This window comes from Raphanus sativus, unplaced genomic scaffold (genome assembly GCF_000801105.2).
Source record: "Raphanus sativus cultivar WK10039 unplaced genomic scaffold, ASM80110v3 Scaffold3048, whole genome shotgun sequence".
Lineage (NCBI taxonomy): Eukaryota > Viridiplantae > Streptophyta > Magnoliopsida > Brassicales > Brassicaceae > Raphanus > Raphanus sativus.
The window spans coordinates 1,195-12,603 of NW_026618355.1; the positions used below are offsets into that span (position 1 = coordinate 1,195).

Here is an 11,409-nt window from a genome sequence, read left to right on the forward strand (position 1 = left end):
AATACAAAGGTAATCCATTATCTTGGGCAGGAAAGAGGAACAATGAATTGGTGCAGTGTAGGTTGGACAGAGCGGTAGCAAATCAAGAATGGTTGGAAGCCCACCCGCACGCTACAACCTTCTACCTACCAAGAGTGCAGTCGGACCATAGCCCGATCATCATCTCCCTGGATGGTCTACAGAGAAAGAAACCCACGAGCTTCAAGTACGATCATAGGATGGTTAAAAGAGAGGGTTTTGTAGAGACAGTCACAAGGGGTTGGAGGGCAGCTAGCAGCGGCCAAGGAAGTTTGATGTGCAGGATCTCTACTTGCCGAAAGGCTATATCTGTATGGAAGCGACAAGCAAAGCCAAGTTCAGCCATGAGAATCCAGGAGCTGAGCTACAAAATTGATGAGGCAACCCGCCAGGAATTGTTTCAAAAGGAAGAGCTCGAGAGGCTACGAAAGGAGCTGGCAGAGGAATATCACAATGAAGAGATTTTCTGGCTTCTCAAAAGCAGAATCAACTGGCTGAGATCAGGAGATATGAACACGAAGTTCTTCCATGCGGTGACCAAAAACAGAAGAGCGCAGAATAGGATCAAAAGCCTGATCGACGAGGAAGAGACCGAATGGTTCGCTGATGAGGACCTAGGAAGAGTAGCAGAGCAGTATTTCAAGACCCTGTTCTCATCAGAAGACGTTGGTTTGGACGAGGTCGAGTGGCAGGACATGCCAGAACTGATCTCTGCGGAGCAGAACAGTCATCTAATGCAGCCGGTATCGCAGGAGGAAGTTAGAAAAGCAGTGTTCGCAATTAACCCATCCAAGTGTCCTGGTCCAGACGGGATGAACGGGTACTTCTTTCAACAATTCTGGGATACAAGTGGCTTGGACATTACAACTATGGTGCAAAAGTTCTTCAGCACTGGAGAACTTGAGGACGGGATGAATGGAACCAACATATGTTTGATCCCCAAGGTGCTGAATGCGAAGAAGATGAGTGACTTCCGACCTATTAGCCTCTGCAATGTCGCCTACAAGGTAGTATCAAAACTGTTGGCTAGTAGATTGAAGAAGGTCCTCCCCAGCGTAGTCTCAGAAACACAGGCTGCCTTCGTCGAAGGCCGTCTTATTTCTGATAATATCTTGATTGCACATGAACTCCTTCATGCTTTGAGCTCAGACAATAAGTGTGCGTCGGAGTTCATTGCCATCAAAACAGATTTATCTAAGGCTTATGACCGTGTAGAGTGGACTTTCTTAAATAAAGCAATGAAGGCGATGGGTTTCTCTGAAGAGTGGAGGAGGCTGATTATGGCATGTGTGACTTCAGTGAACTACCAAGTGCTCATTAATGGCTCCCCGTTCGGCAGGATCGTTCCATCAAGAGGGTTGAGACAAGGTGATCCACTATCACCTTACCTCTTTGTGATGTGTACTGAAGTTCTAGTGCAAATGCTGAGACGCGCAGAAAATTCAGGGAAGATATCTGGACTCAGAGTGGCGAGAAGAGCCCCACCGGTCTCTCATCTTCTGTTCGCAGATGACAGTATGCTCTATTGTAAGGGATCTGAGGAGGAGTTAGAGCAGATTTTACAAATTCTCCGAGTCTACAGTATGGCTTCAGGACAGAAGATCAATTACCAAAAGTCGAGTGTCTACTTTGGGAAGCATATTCCCGAAAATAGAAGAAACGAGATTCTGCAGAAACTACAAATAGAGACAGTGGGTGGCGATGGGCTCTATCTTGGACTCCCGGAGTCATTTGGAGGTTCAAAGGTATCCTTACTGAGTTATATCAAAGAGAATTTGAACCAGAGAGTCCATGGATGGCAGTCTAAGTTCCTATCTCCAGGAGGAAAAGAAGTACTCTTAAAGGCTGTAGCAATGGCGATGCCAACATACACAATGGCGTGCTTCTTCTTACCTAAGACTACTATCAAGCAGATTATGTCACTCATGGCTGATTTTTGGTGGAGGAATGGTCATGAAACAAAAGGAATGCACTGGAAAAGTTGGGATAGTCTTTGTAAACCGAAGGCAGTTGGAGGATTGGGCTTTAAAGACTTGGAAGCTTATAATCTGGCATTATTAGGGAAACAGCTTTGGAGAATGATCAAAAAACCAGAATCCCTAATGGCTAAGATTTTCAAGAGCAGATATTTTAGGAACTCTGATCCCCTCAATGCAGACCTGGGTTCTCGACCCTCTTATGCGTGGCGCAGCATTCATGCAACACAGAAGCTCATTCAGCAAGGAGCCCGGGTTGTAATTGGGAACGGTAAAGACACGAAGCTGTGGCAAGAAAGATGGATTGGAAACACACCGGCTTCAATGATCCAGTCTGTACGGTTGGTACCAGGTCAGAACCGCGAACCATTGTCTTCTGATATGCGAGTAAGTGAGTTGATTTGTGAGAATGGTCGAGATTGGGATGTTGGGAAGATTGAGAGGCTGTTTACAGCAGGAACCAAAGAAAAGATCATCAAAATAAGACCAGCAGGAAAAAGAAGCAAGGATACTTACTCCTGGGACTATACTAAAACAGGGCACTACACTGTTAAGTCGGGCTATTGGGTTCAAATGAATGAGGTCACAGGCGCACCTGAAGCTAGAAAAGTCACCCAACCAAGTCTAGATAGCATTTACCAGCAGGTGTGGAAGGTGGAGACTAGTCCCAAAGTTAAACACTTTCTTTGGCGATGTCTCAACAATGCACTCCCGGTGGCGTTAAATATGGTGCACAGACACATAGCTAAACAAAAGATGTGTAGTAGATGTGGAAATGAGGAGGAGAGCGTAAACCATCTGCTGTTTAAGTGTCATTATGCCAGATTAGTTTGGGCTTTGGCAAATGTTCATATTCCTCCAGCTGGAGTATGGTCGGACTCTCTGTATGCCAATATCCACTGGGTCTTAAATCTAAAGAAAGAGTACCCACTGGAAGAGGTAGAAGAGAGCTTTGCGCCATGGTTAATGTGGAGGTTATGGAAGAACAGGAATGATTTCGTCTTTAGAGGGAACGATCATGATGCAGCCCTAACGGTCTGGAAGGTTTGGGAGGATGTGCTTGAGTGGATTAGCAGAGCTGAGGTGAAAGAGAAGGAGGTTAAAGAGCCCACAGCCCCAAAACCGGAGGTCAAATGGAAACCACCAGCGGAGAGGTATCTGAAGTGTAACTCAGATGCAGCGTGGTTTAAAGAAGAACGAAATGGTGGAGCTGGTTGGATACTACGTGATCATCGGGGGAGATTGATATGGGCTGGTGCAAAGAAACTGGCAGAAGTGAGATCAGCTATAGAGGCGGAAGCAGAGGCAGTGAGGTGGGCTTTACAAACGGTGACAGGTTTTGGATATGACAGAGTACAGTTTGAAACCGATTCACTTCAGTTGATGAGGATGATAAATGGAGAGGAGGAAACCTGGCCACTGTTGGAGCCCATCATCCAGGAGATAGCTGCACTTATGTCGATGAGGGAGGAGATCACGGTTGTGTATTATCCTCGGAGTGGTAACAAAACCGCGGATAGGATAGCAAGGGAGACTTCTACGTTTACGTCCTTTGTCCCCAAGTTATATTCTATGTCGCCTTCTTGGTTGTCTTCTTGTTTAGAGTCTGATAATTTGGTTGTAAGAACTTGATTTGGAAGTAATAAGAAGTAGTTGTTGAGCCAAAAAAAAAAAAAAGAAAATGCACAATCGGCCGCTAAAATGGTAAACTTGCCAAAAACATTGCAACGTAAACTATTGTTTTGATGGCGATTATATCAGAATCTGAACCAGCGATATGGATAGTGGATATCAGGAATACATACCAGTTGAGCTATTTTATTATATTGATGTATATATCGTCATTTGGGCAATATCTATGTATATAGTTGACCTGGTAATTATTGATTGATATTTGGTACGCATACATTCTTACATATTGGAAGTAAATTGTCTCTAACATTTTAAATAAATGGGCTCTCGTCACATATATGCCACACTAGCAATTCATACGTAGATTAATTGTGCATGGATTAATGTCACCTATTTAATCAACATTTAGGAATCGCCAAGGTCGTAGTCACAATGGAAAATATTACTATAATAGCAAAACTAGACACAAAAATAAGGCTGGTGAGTCCTCACTTGAATAAAAAAAATTCATCAAGGATGAACACTTCGGAAATGAAAATGAGAATCCTTTTGTATATACCTCTGTAGTTGAGTAATATAGAAATAAAACAATGAGAAAAATAGGCGCAAAATAACCTACATGCTTTTTCAGAAAGAAAAAAAAGAACCTACATGTTTTTTTTATGTACACAGAAGAAATGAAAAAACTACAGTGACAACAAAGTTGCAGGTCAATTAGCACAGAGCACTGTCTCAGTACCAAACCACCTCAGCTCAACTTAATCAATCATGCATCCCAGATTCTACTTTAACATTAGATCTTGACAGCTGCGAGCTGAGCTTGCGCAGGAACTGCAACGCCTCAGTATATGAAGGATCCGAACGGCTCAGTGGTTTACAAGAGTTTATATGGTCTGTTGACTCCAACACCTGTATCATCATATACCCGAGTAAAACCAAACAGTTCTGGAAGTTGCAATTATAGTCGAAAGCGATACATGAATACGTCACTTACAACAAGTTCACCAAACCCTGGGTATGCTGATTCAATTGGCACTATTTCCATCCGAAAAGCCCATCCTCCATAACCTTCCACTATTGGTGTTACTTTTGTCTGCATTTAGATATGATAATCAGTCACCAACAGAGTCTTTTAATGCACAGAGTCATGTAAATGTTGCAGTCTAAAAGGACTTATAAGTGTAATCAACAACCTCACAGAAACTTAGGACTTCTACAATCCCTTTCTTGTGGAGCTGGCGAAGCAAGTCATTCAGCTCCACTAGTCTTGGAGACCCACTTCGTAGCTCCCCTATCTATCACAATTTACCATCCACTTAGATAAGATGACGCAAAGGGTTGAAATCAACTCAAGAATGGAACGGTAGTACTTACAGATGGAGCCGGGCGTAACACAAGACCCATCCGCCATGGCATATCTGCTAGCTTGCTACCAAAATGTGGGCAGCTGTAGAATATCTGAAAATGAGGTAGAAAATATTGATATTAATTCTTTTAATGAGCTAGTCCGAGAAAATGCAAGAAGATAGAAAAGTATGATGCTTATAATAATAGAAAACTAGAATGCATGAAGTGTTGGTACATACAACTCCGGCGGTGTTATTCACTAGTTTATCGAGTTTTTCTTCTTTTGCTTTGTGTAGAATCTGCTTCACAACAAGGCCTCCCATACTACAGGATAGACGTTTCTTGATCAAAATTTATGTTTGGGGACCACAATTAAATCAATAAAACACCTAGACTAATGATAAGCTTTGATTGATAACAAACGAGCGAGTATAACCATCAATGGTGGTAAATGAACGAGAGAGAGAACAACTAAGTTTGCACTAGGAAATATCTATTGACAGGTTCAGACCTGTGAGTCACGAAAACAACAGGTCGATCTCCAATGCCTGCAGAGACAAGCTTTTCCAATATCATAGAGCTAACTTCCTGCAAATTAGAAAAAAAGAATCCATCATACAAAAGAACTGCAGGCTAAGTGATAAGGAGATAACTACCTGGAGAGGCAAGCTAGCTCCAGACCATTCCGTGAGGTTTGTCTGTATCAAAAAAAAAAATCAAATTGGCAACCATCAATGCACAAGGAAATAGATAAGGACACAAGATATAGATCAAACACAGTTACAAAGATCTCCACTGAGTAGGTATGAGGATAAAACACAGACATACCTTGTATTTAAGGGTGAACATGCGAGCTTGCGGGAAATCATTTGAAAGCCACTCACTAGGCCAAAATGTTCCTAGCTTTCCTGCTTCCTGGTCAATCTTCTCCACTAAGCCAGATTTGGTAGAGGACTTATCCTCAGCAATTCGCCAAGTTTTAAAGGGTCCACCACGCAATCCATGAAGAAAGATAACATCAAATTCAGGATCATGCACACGTGAACCACTACTGGAGGGATCCATGGAGCTAGACAAATCGCTAGCATCAACGACATGATCTCTGACTGTATCAGCAGCATTTGTTGCTTCACCTTCAATTGAAGATTCGTTCTTCTTACCACTTTGGTGTTCTTTTTCAGGGCATTTCCAATGCGGTAGTCCGGGATTAATTAGAAATATCATGTCTCCATAGCGAGGACAGTTACTATTTGAGATGTCTGGTTTGGAACTCCCACCATTTCCAGCTCCACTCTCATCTTGTTGATTGCAATATATGTTTAACAGAGAAGCCCTCGCATAACTTTGTGTCTTAGGGTCATTGCAACCGGAAATATTTCCTCTTGCACAATCGTCAAGCCATTTGCACCATGTTTCATCAGCGAAAATGGCCTTCTGGACTTTCGGAAGAAGAGAAAGAATGGTTAGCAATCTAGCGGCATGCCTTCGGATGTGTGCACTAGCTGGGACTTTCACACTAGATGGATCCTGCATATCAGTGATTGAAGATTCACCAGGAGTATCTGGAGCGCGCTCTCGAGCCTCAAGGGATCTGGATGCATCATAAGCTTCTATTGCACCTAGCTTTTCATAGTCATCACTTAGCAGAAAGCGCCTTAGCAAACAAAGGATACCAAAATCAACTATTTTGTTCTGGCATATAGAATCTTCAGCACAAACATCAGTCAGTGACTTGATTGACTTAAGGGTTGCCAATGCAGACTCGGCAGCATTGAATTTAGGGGGGCTGTCCTTCTTTAAGTTCTTAATAGGTACCGCAAAAGGCTCTGAAAGGAGCAGATCTGCCAGTGGGACATTATTGATAGAATCTGGGACTGTACCCAGTTGAGCCATGGCAAGATTAACAACAGCACCTGCTAGAAGATTGGTTGACTGAGTAGCAGAAGCAACTTTTGACAGATCTACCTGCATATTCCAAATATAATAGCTGTTATTTACTAAATTTAAAACCGAAAGATGGAACAAACTAGAAAAGTCGTAATTCTCAACTATCCTTTATATAGATAACATAAATGACCAAAAAAATTTATGCACCTTTGGTTTCTCAGTTTTAGGTAGGCTAGCTCCTTTAGCTGACAATGTCTTGCTGTAGTTCAAAATCTCATTCATTATAAGGGTTAACCATCCCTGAGAAATCGGGATAGAGCGTGGTCCGTAATCCTCAAAAGTGCTTGAAAGGATTCTTCTTGCAGAAGATTGAACAGTGTCAGATGCAACCTTTCCAAGAACCCACGAGAGTAGTATGCCAGACCATTTCTGACTCTCTTCAAGAGATAATTGCATCTCACCAGCACAGAGTAATTCAAGAGCCTTTGACAAACCTTCTTGCACTGCTTTGTGCTTCTTCGTTTTCCTAGCACTCTCTCTCATCAGATGAAGACCCTTCTCCATTACCATCTTCCGTGCTTCGTCACTTTTGTCAACAGAAACTAAAAAGGCAGACAACGCAACTTGAGCCAAAGGGATATCCTCAGTTTTACTGGCGTGTGAAACAGTGGCAAGCAAACTCGAACTCCAGTCAGAAACAGAATCGCTTAGTGGGAGATTAGGATCTTCCAACAACAACCGAGCCACCAAACTCCCATGCCATTTTACAGTCCTCTCTGGTGCCATTAAGGCAGTCATAACAACTTGCCCGTCACGATCAAGTTCTTGAATATGAGATCTATTTGTATCAGAAGCCATCGCCCAGTTTGCCAATGCCCACACAGCAAATGGCACTGCGACATGTTGACAATGTAAATCATCCCAAAGGCCAGGAATGACGGCTGATGACAAATTAGCTTGCGAAGAATGATCATGTTTACTTAGCAATGCAAATGTTTTAGGAACTTCCTCTTCGGCGTTAGTATTAGGGCCACCCAAGGGCGCAAGCCCACTGGTTCTTGATAGCCCCAGAACCGTGGTTCCTTCAAGGATTTTAATTCCAATTCCCTTAATCCCACTATTTCCATCGTCACTGTCGTCATCTTTTTCTGGCTCATCAAAATACATACCACCTTCCTCAATCACTTGAATTGCGGCAGCAATATCTCTCATCTTAGCATTTCCAGGCAATGATGACTTAAAACAAGTCTTTTCTATCGTGTCACAGTTGGAAGTGACGATATCCATAATGGCAGTCACAAGCATGCTCCTACCTTTCAAAGAATCAGAAATATCGAATGAAGAACGTCTTGAATGCTGCTCCCAAAGAAAAGCTATGTATCAATCGCAACACACACACAACCCGAAGCATCACCATAATCAAAACTCATATGCTTCAAAAAAAACATCTCATATATTAATGAAAACTACAAATCTACAGCTTGACAAACCCTATAGATACACAAACACACATTGTTTTTGCCTATCAATCATTAAAACGCGTTTGGATTCTTCTATATCCTACAATGCTAATATGCTATCGGCTATAGCATCTTCTACATTCCACTACTACATCAATGGAAACTCACCTTTTTGTTCTTTGGTTGACACGAGAATATGAACTTGAGCAACTTAGGCACGGCATCAGGCCTTCCAAGAGCGTCTTTACGCACTGTTGGATCAGCAATAAGGTAAGCCAGAGCCCTGGCAGCTTCGTCCTGAGCCCCAATTCTATCTCCAGGTATGATAGCCACCGTCTCCAGCAACCAATCAACCACCGCGCCGCCGCCAGCTCCAACGAGAGCCGCCCTTCGAGCAGCACTCGCGGACGCGATATCCGCCAGGAGAGCAGCCACGCGGAGCTCGAACCCCGCGCGCACCTCGTGGTTGGCAGAGGATAGCACCGACCTGAGCGACTGCCACAGAACCGAGGCGGCGACGCCGGTCTGCCTGGCGTGGTGGACGACTCTCCTCAGCGAGGCTCCGGATTTCTGAACCGCGTGCTCGATGGAGTCGTAGAGACGGGTGTTTCCGCTAGGGCTGCCGTTGCCGTCCGATCGGTCGTGCTCGGGAGCATAAACAGCGGCGTACGCGATTCCGGTGGATAAGGCGGCGGCGGAGAGAGCGAAAACTGATTTCTTAGAGAAGGAAGAAGGCGTGGAGAGGGGGTAAATCGAAGAGGGAGGACATGGCGATGGGCGATTGGGCGGGGAAGGTTTGAGATTCAAGGGAGAACCGGCTGGCGACGGAGAAGAGGAGGAGAAAGTTCGGGGGAGACGGTGGAAGAGACGGCGGTTACAAGATCGGAGAAGATTGTAACGGAGACGAAACATTTTTTTTCTTTTTTTTTGCGTCCTTTTCGGAATTAAAATTCGTTCTCACGTTTTATATTTAAGATAGAGGGAATATTGGATATGCGATATAGCAGGGAAGATTCTACGGGTATCCATTCTTGCTGCTAAGGTTTGAACTTGATAATAATTGGTATTAAATTGATGGATGATATAATAGTTGATCAAATTCAATATGTTTTGGTATAAAAGAAAATTAATTATTATCTTGAAATTAATTAGTTTTGACTTGAGTCTAAATTAAAATGGTAGGCCTTTTGACAATATGGAGAAACGATGCATCAAAGAGTTGTTCAAGTCCTAAGACAACAAAGATAATTTGAACTGCAGTCGGAAGCAATAAGACATAACCAGCAAAAGCAAAAGATATTGTCCGAAGGCATTGACTACTACTTTGTTGCATAAAAGTTCTTAAACCTAACGTTACTAATATTATAATATGATATCTTGATAGCTCACACCGAACCATACGCTAGTGATTGATAGTCATCTCTCAGCCGAATTTTCATTCAGAGGAAGTGAGGACCGATGAGCTTTGCAATCTCCAAGAAGCCGACACGGTCTTTGCCTGCAAATATCTTCTTCAGCTTCTCGTCGCAGATTATAACCTTCTTGTCTTGTGGATCCTGGAGAACAAACATTTCACTCATTTTAAAAGTCACCAAAGTTAACACGAATAAGGATAATACACATGACTTGTTCTCGTAATATATCTATTTTCTGAGTATGTTGAAAAGAGTTCTCAACAACTAAATGTCAAGGAACACTGAGAATCTAAAGACCAAACAACAAACATGAGAAAATAGTAGAATACACAAGCAAACTGTCTTGAGAAGCTGATTCAGATTCCTAAACAAGATTCAAGGGTGCAGAGCAATACCATAACAAAACCTTATCTCTTTACATCAGTAAGCAATTAGAAAAACCCTGTAGAAGCCCTAGACTTTCAAAATTCAAACCCTATAGGGAAATCCCACAAAGACTGCAAAAACAAAGCATTTCATATATAAATATATAAAGAGAGATGGTATTAGCATACTTGAAGGTCGCGCTCCTTGATGTAGGCCCAAATGCGTTTGAGAGCCTGCGTGCGAGGAATCACCGGCTCACCGACGACGTCCTGCATCTCGGGGGACACTGGGCGAGGCTTCATGATTCCGCGAGGCTCCCGAACCTTGGTGGTTGACGGCTCGGAGGACGACGCCGCCGTCGCGGAGGTCACGGCTCGCACCAAGCGCAGGTTAGCCGGATGAGGGGAAACGCGGAGAGACGGTGAGCTGCGGAACGGCGCCGTTTTGGCGCAGAGGAAGGAGGTAGAGAAGATTCCAGTGGAAAGAGCCATCGTCGTCGTCGTCGTTGTTGTGAGGTGGTGGATTTTGGGAAGACTAGAGGTTTTGCGTTATCCGTGTCTGAGGGCACACTCGACCTAAATGTTCATTTATATATTTTTCTTACAAGTTACAACCTTCTTTTATTATTAGATCAGCGGTTTAGTCTTAACCGGACCATGTTGTCTGCTGCTGCTGGTCGGTCTGGTGTGGTTTTAATGTTGTCGTCTCTTACAGTTTTGCTCTTTCCTGGACAAAGCCGAATGTTTCATTCGTCTGTAATCCTCGAAAATTTTGAGAAAAATTATATAGATGTATATCCTCAAATTTGTAAAAAAAAGTTATTTAATATTACTAAATTGCATACAACCTCTAGAATCTTAGAATAAGCCATGACAAAAATATAAACTATAATACAACAAACGTTCCTCTACCAAATTATACCCTTTCCAAGTAGAGTTTACACACTAGTCAATTGTTTTTTTTTTGTGTGTGTGTTTCCTTTAGCCTCCCATGCTACTTGAGGGGTAACAATGAACACCACAAGATTGTTCTTCTATATGATCTCTTGGTGCTAGCAAATTCACCTGCAAATCATTTTTTTTGCCATAAACTCTGTTTTTATGAGAGGTTAACTTGATAAAATTAGGAACTGTGTCTATGTGTGTTTCAATGTACCTTGACTATTTCAGACACTGAGCTAGGTCGCGTGTACGTAGCCAAAACACTCATGTTAAACTCCTGCAAGATAAGAGAAACCAACCATGCACAAAGTCTTCAAACACACATTCTTCTTATTAAATGATTAGTAAACAGTTGTCAACTCAACTC

The 11,409-nt window shown here is 42.8% G+C and overlaps 2 protein-coding genes across 5 annotated transcripts; both read right to left on the reverse strand.

Annotated features, from left to right (window-relative positions):
- Positions 1-4,156: 4,156 nt before the first annotated feature.
- Positions 4,157-9,333, reverse strand: LOC108843240 (uncharacterized). Of its 4 annotated transcripts, none has more exons than XM_018616377.2 (10): positions 8,489-9,333; positions 7,068-8,216; positions 5,802-6,938; positions 5,630-5,671; positions 5,485-5,561; positions 5,213-5,297; positions 5,001-5,084; positions 4,820-4,921; positions 4,621-4,719; positions 4,157-4,535 (listed from the first exon to the last, which is right to left on the reverse strand). In XM_018616377.2, the coding sequence occupies exons 1-10, from the start codon at positions 9,230-9,232 to the stop codon at positions 4,389-4,391; spliced, it is 3,666 nt and encodes a 1,221-aa protein (XP_018471879.1). In that variant the 5' UTR covers positions 9,233-9,333; the 3' UTR covers positions 4,157-4,388. The 4 variants fall into 4 exon arrangements, with proteins under 4 accessions (XP_018471879.1, XP_018471880.1, XP_018471881.1 ...); XM_018616378.2 differs by having other exon boundaries at positions 7,068-8,169; positions 8,489-8,686; XM_018616379.2 differs by having other exon boundaries at positions 7,068-8,233; positions 8,489-8,629.
- A 153-nt stretch (positions 9,334-9,486) lies between these two features.
- LOC108824796 (upstream activation factor subunit UAF30) lies at positions 9,487-10,680 on the reverse strand. Its single transcript, XM_018598186.2, has 2 exons — positions 10,290-10,680; positions 9,487-9,876 (listed from the first exon to the last, which is right to left on the reverse strand). The coding sequence occupies exons 1-2, from the start codon at positions 10,590-10,592 to the stop codon at positions 9,760-9,762; spliced, it is 420 nt and encodes a 139-aa protein (XP_018453688.1). The 5' UTR covers positions 10,593-10,680; the 3' UTR covers positions 9,487-9,759.
- Between the last annotated feature and the right edge of the window lie 729 nt (positions 10,681-11,409).

Coding starts and splice junctions, on each gene's coding strand:
- LOC108843240 (XM_018616377.2), bottom strand. CDS start 9,232: ATGTTTCGTCTCCGTTACAATCTTCTCCGATCTTGTAACCGCCGTCTC. Junction 5,672..5,801: donor TGTTCACCCTTAAATACAAG/GTATGTCTGTGT, acceptor TTTTTGATACAG/ACAAACCTCACGGAATGGTC. Junction 5,562..5,629: donor GAGCTAGCTTGCCTCTCCAG/GTAGTTATCTCC, acceptor TCTAATTTGCAG/GAAGTTAGCTCTATGATATT.
- LOC108824796 (XM_018598186.2), bottom strand. CDS start 10,592: ATGGCTCTTTCCACTGGAATCTTCTCTACCTCCTTCCTCTGCGCCAAA. Junction 9,877..10,289: donor TCAAGGAGCGCGACCTTCAA/GTATGCTAATAC, acceptor TTTGTTCTCCAG/GATCCACAAGACAAGAAGGT.